The 5829-nt window shown below is 45.9% G+C and overlaps 1 protein-coding gene across 1 annotated transcript; it reads right to left on the bottom strand.

Annotated features, from left to right (window-relative positions):
- Positions 1 to 4286: 4286 nt before the first annotated feature.
- Positions 4287 to 5829, bottom strand: LOC149815934 (uncharacterized). The gene has a single exon (XM_089990010.1). The coding sequence runs from the start codon at positions 5632 to 5634 to the stop codon at positions 4636 to 4638; it is 999 nt and encodes a 332-aa protein (XP_089846136.1). The 5' UTR covers positions 5635 to 5829; the 3' UTR covers positions 4287 to 4635.

The following is a 5829-nucleotide window of genomic DNA, read 5'->3' as shown; positions in this document are numbered from 1 at the left end:
CAAACATGGTGATATCAACAATTGAATGCCATCATCTTCATGAACAACTGGATATGTTTCCTATCTCGACATGCATGGTCATTGTTATGTGGGAAAACTGAGATTGGTCATGTTATGCCAACTTGTCCTTAATTGTTTACATCCTAGTTGCTTTCCCTTTGAGATTATAGAAGATGGACCTAAGAGCAGTTATTGTCATGTTGTATATGACCTTATATATCTCATCATTCCTAGGGGTGGCAAAACCTGACATGACCCGCCAACCCGCCTCTTAGGCGGGTTCGGGTTGGGCTTAAGCCAACCCGTTTAATAAACGGGTTGACCCGCCTAACCTGTTTATGAAACGGGTCGGGTTCGAGTTGGGGGTATGCCAACCCGCCAACCCGGCTGACCCATTTAATAAATGGGTTAGGCGGGTGGGTCAACCCGCCAACCCGTCTGCAAACCTGTCAACCCGACCCGCCAACCCGTCGACCCGCCAACCTGACCCTTCAACCCGACCCACGAACCTGAGAACCCGTTTACCCGACCCAACCCATTTATTAAATGGGTTGGCGGGTCGTGTCGGGTTACCCGTTTATTAAACGGGCCGGGTTCGTGTTTGCCACAACCGACCAGTTTAATAAACGGGCCGGGTTCGGGTTGAGGTATGCTGACCTGCCAACCCGCCAACCAGACACGATTGCCACCCCTAATCATTCCCGCACATATTGCCCCCACTCTCACAAATCCCAAGGTTCTCAAGTGTGATGTGTGGTGGGGGATTGAATATAACTTCATATGACTTAACTGTTCTCAAATTGATGTGGAAATATATATGGGGCATTTTTTGTCAATTATAAAGTTAAAGGCTTGAGATTATCTGCTCGGAGATGTTCACTAACCCACAAGGGCTCCGCTCATCTGGTAGGAGTGCGCGAGTTTGAAACTTACTCTTTTGCCAAAAGGTTGAAGCTGGGTGTACTGTCCTGTAGGCAGGAGGGACCTTAAGGGTTTTACCAACTAGAGACCAGCTAATGTAATGTGCGATGGGAGATTAGAAGGTTTTTCCTTTGAACTATCCAGAAAAAAATGATATGTTCATAAGGGTGCGTTTGAGTAGTGCAGAGTTCCCTTGAGTAGTTACCCTCGAAAACCTTCTTTTACCCTTCCCTTGAGTAATTAGAAAAAATGATATGATATGCAGGTCTGACCACCCTTCTTTTACCCTCGAAATGTTACTGCAGAAAAAGAAGGATCAACGTTGATTTAATTTGGGATTCTCTTTTGATAACTTAGCCATAAGTTTGAAAGATATAAAAAAGAAAATAATAAACTTGAGTGTTTCTGCTAATAAGCTCTTGAACTCTTTATGTTTCTGCTACAATTGCGTCACCTGGTTCAAGAATTACTGTATCATGCCAACTGCTTCAACGTGAACTTGAGTGTTTCTAATAGCAGCCAAGCGAGAGCCAAGAATGACAACTTCACCACTTCCAAACTCCCTCGTAGGTCATGTCAAAAAGAGACAAACCGTCTATCACGTTTGGTGAATTATACACTATATATATATATATAACTTGGGGGTTACTTTATGGTAGGAAACAACATGATTCCCATTTTGAAGGAATAGATGCGACTCTGTGACTAATTTATGTAATAAGTGGTTGGAACTCTAATTTGAAATGATCCTTTTTTTTTTTCTATCCTTCACATTGACAAATCAAACATCTGCTGAATTGTTTGGATTGGAAAGAAAGAAACAAAGGGGAAACGAGAAACGCGGTTTTGCACTCATCAGACCAGTTTCAGTAGAGACTGGAGACCAAATTGAGACGATATTTTGGTAGGACAGTTGCATGTGGTCCTTGCTACAGCTCATCGTGATTACACTAAAAAACATTGCACATGTTCTCACATGCCAAGTTAATTCTAGACTAGACTAGATTTGCTTCTATGGGTACAAAAACATTTATGTTCAGTGTGGGGTTGAATGGGACGGCTCGGTTGCTGGATTTGGGGCTTCCTAATCAAGCAATCTTGGCACGAATCGTGTGCTTGCTTCACGTAGAAGAAAGTAGGTGTCTCATCCTGAACATGGACGGTTTTGCTAGAGCTGTTAGGTGCGTGAAACTGGACAAACCATTTGTTGGACTGATCTGGTTTGAGTACCTGTTAAAAGGAATGGAAAAACAAAAGTGAAAACAAGCATAGATTGTGTGTTTCATAGTTTATATGGAGAAACAGCAGCCCGAGGTACCGAGACTTAGTCCCCGCCCTCGGGGGCATAAAATGCCGTGGCTAGGACCCTCGCAGCCCCCCGAGGGCCTATGCTGGACTTCGGCTTATGCAAGGGGTAGCACCCGTGAGAATTGAACCCCGACTGGTGGTATGCCAGCCAAACTTGGGTAACCCCTTTAAGAAGTTGATTGAAATCCTTTGTGGTACAAAAATCAAAACATGGGGTTGCTTTGTAGGAATATAAGATGACTTCATTCTTAATGCTACCCGGCTGTACAGCAGCATCTCTTTAATTAAATGAACTTGATATGTTTTGCTTTATAACTTGTTCAATCAAAGTGGTGTTGATCTTGCTGTTAAATGCTTAAAGCCTTAAAGGCAAAAGTACTTAAAAGAAGCATTTTTATTCTAATATCTCCCTAGTTTTATATTTCAACATACAGTTTCATACTTGCACCATGATTGCATGAATCAAGGCAATGACCAGCTGTGATTATTGCTAAGCCAGTCAATGCAATAATTTCACAAACCAACATTTGAAAACTTGGTTTGAACTGAAATTATATTGGTTGCCCACCCTTCCCTTTAGGATAACCATGCTAACCATTGGTACATTTTTGAACTTTTTCCTTTTTCTTTTCATTACTTGGTTTGGGCCTCGTGTCGCGGTTCAAGAGGTGACAAATTAACCACGAATACCTCTCTCCTGACCCTGGAGGATAGTTTCTTGCTGGCCTCAGTACTGCAAGAGGGAGGAACAGGAGCAATGTGATTGTACACTTTTAGTGTGCTGCTGCAACTGATCAGCCACCATTCCCTGTGGAGCACAACAGATGGTGAGTGATCAAGTGCAACAGTAGCACACTTATGGTACATTCGGGTGCCTCAACTCGACAGGGATATAGAATCAGAATGATTTCAAATCATTAATCTCACTGGGTTGCCATGATTTAAGAATCAGAATGATTTCAAATCATTAATCTCACTGGGTTGCCATGATTTAAGAATCAGAATGATTCAAAATTATGGGTTGCCTGAAATCTCATGCTCGGTTCAACATGAGATTTCGGGCTATTAATTAGAATCCTTTCTCATGTTCCCCTGAGAAAGCCATTCTTCTGAATGATCCAACTGAACGTCGCAATCACATCGTACCTGATCTGAATTCATACGTTTTTTCCAACTTGAACACGTTAAACTAATCCACCTGGCCATTAACCAGGTTTACCATTGCATCAGTAGTTTGGGAAGAATTTGGTGATCTAGCTGTTGAGTTTGAAAAACAAAGTTCCTGACAACTCTCTTGCCAAAGGTAACCACAGCTTTTTCCCAAAAAAAAAAAAATCTTTATCTTTTTACCTTTGTTAGGATGCCTTTTCTTTTCCTTTCTATGCACATTGAACTTTAGATTTTGTATTAACGGCCATAAGATCAGTACTCGTCACGTTACACTAAACTTTGGGTTTATGGCTCTATAGACCTTAACTTACACGGCATAAACTTGACAGTTGAGTGCACATGGGCTTCTGAGAGAGGCCACCTTTAACTGGCTCCACATCCAGTTATCACATGATCATAGGTGTTGGCTGAAGCATAATGGCAGGTGGATCCACACCAAAATGGACCACTTGGTGTTGGAGGTACTCTGTGGATCCGAGTCATAAAGCCAATGGAGGTGCAGCTGCCACAATACCATGATTCGTACAGGGTTGGGTCTTCACTACTACACTCTCCAAGCAACGTACTTCACATCACATGCCCATTTCTTTCTTCTAGAACTCCAATCGTTGAATGCCCAGAGAGAGAGAGAGACCAAATCAAAGTTGTGGGATTTTAAATGATTGAATTGCGGATTAGGGAGAGTTGAAAACGGAAAGTTTTCACGCACAGTATTTTGTATTTGCTGTCATTACCTTTTGCACTGCCTTTGTATTTTCTGACAGCAATGCATTTTCGCGTAAATGGTGGAGAGAGAGAGAGAGATGATACAATAAAAGATTTTGGGATTTTGAGTTTTGGTACTGCAACAGGGTAATTAAAGACTATCAGAAAGCTGAAACAGAAAATTTTGCTTGCACAAATTATGCAAACCTGAGGAAGTATGCATTATGAGAGAGAGAGAGAGAGAGAGAGGATGCACCACCATTTATGATTTACCCCTCCAAAATCAAGAGATGCTGCAAGCAAATCTTGGTACCCTAAAAAAGTATTTTAACGATATAAAAATCAAGAGATTGTAGAACCCGGCGTGTTTGTATTTACATCATCATTCAAAATCCAGAATTCAAAAAAACAAAAAGAAACCGATTCAATCGCCCCACAATTGGAGGCCTAAAATTGATAACCACCGAACCAATCGATCGAGAGAGATCGTAAGACTGACTCCAAGAACCTCTCTCAGACGGAGCCACCCCATCACCTGTCGCTCCTCCACGCATACAACAAGAGAGAGAACCCCGAATTGGGGCTGCCCCCGCTCTGATTGCTCGACTCGCTGACGCTCTCTGCCCACTGCAGCACCGAGCTCGCTGATTCAGAAGTAGACGACGACACGCTCTTCCTCAGGAGCTTCTTCTCCGGCCCCTTCACTACCAATTCCGGCCATGCGCCCCCCAACGCCAAACCACCACCACCACCACCGCCGCCGGCCTGAAATATGAAGACGGCGTGGCCACCACCATTGAACAGCCAGTTGTAGACGTCCCAGAAGATCTCCACCGTCGACCCATCGACGACCACCCTCTGATTCCCCCGGAACTTCCACGCCAGCCTCTTCACCACCAGCATCGACTTGCCGTCCACCCTCACTACCAGTTTGGCGTCCTTCCCTTCCCCGCCGCTGCACTCGATCCCGATCTCGTGCTCGCGGCCGGTGCGGCCGAAGCGGGCGGTGGTGGCGTAATTGCGGCGGCCGAAGACGTGCTCCCGCCGTGAGACGATTGCGGCCAGGGAGGCGTCTCCTCTGGGGAGCTCGGCCCCCTCGGCGTGGCGGAGCGCCTCGTCGGGGAGGTCGCCGAGGAGGAGTGCCACCCTGCCGGCGGCGACCACGCAGAGGTAGAAGTTCTTGGTGGGCTCGGAGCCGTGGTCGAAGTGGGCTCGGGCGAAGCTCCAGAAGAGCTTGGTGTGGCCCAGGGATCTGAAGCCGCGCTTGGGGCGGAAGAGGTAGAGAGGGGAAGGCGGGGAGATGTCGATGGTGCAGGCGGAGCCGTCGAGGTGGACGGTGAGGGAGTGCCCAAGGAGGGTCCTGGACCAGGTGAGGGTGAGGAGGGCAGGGTGGCCGCCCACCTCCTCCAGGTGGTAGATGCAGGTGATGAGGTTCTGGGACATGTTGCTGCTGCTCCCCTTGCTAGATATGGGCTGAGCAGAGTCTGCTGGTTGCGGGGTAAAACACGATGGAGAGAAGGATTGGATCATCTCTTCCTTGGTTCAGAGGGTGTCGTCTAAAGAGTTAGAGAGAGGGAGAGGGAAAGAAAGGAACGAGGGTGAATGGGGGAGTGGGAGAAGGGTGGTGTGCTGTTGTTTTGGGGTGCTGGGTTTTGGGTATCTGTTTATTTAAGAGAGGATATGGCATGATAGGGAGCTTTGGATCCTGTGTGTGTGAGAGAGAGA

The sequence above is a fragment of the Nuphar pumila genome, chromosome 15, assembly GCF_984573655.1.
Source record: "Nuphar pumila chromosome 15, dmNupPumi1.hap1.1, whole genome shotgun sequence".
Classification (NCBI taxonomy): domain Eukaryota; kingdom Viridiplantae; phylum Streptophyta; class Magnoliopsida; order Nymphaeales; family Nymphaeaceae; genus Nuphar; species Nuphar pumila.
The sequence above is the reverse complement of the archived record's forward strand: the minus strand, read 5'-3'. Positions and strand labels throughout refer to the sequence as shown.

Excerpts from the sequence above, each read along its gene's own strand:
- LOC149815934 (XM_089990010.1), bottom strand. The coding sequence starts at position 5,634 with ATGATCCAATCCTTCTCTCCATCGTGTTTTACCCCGCAACCAGCAGAC.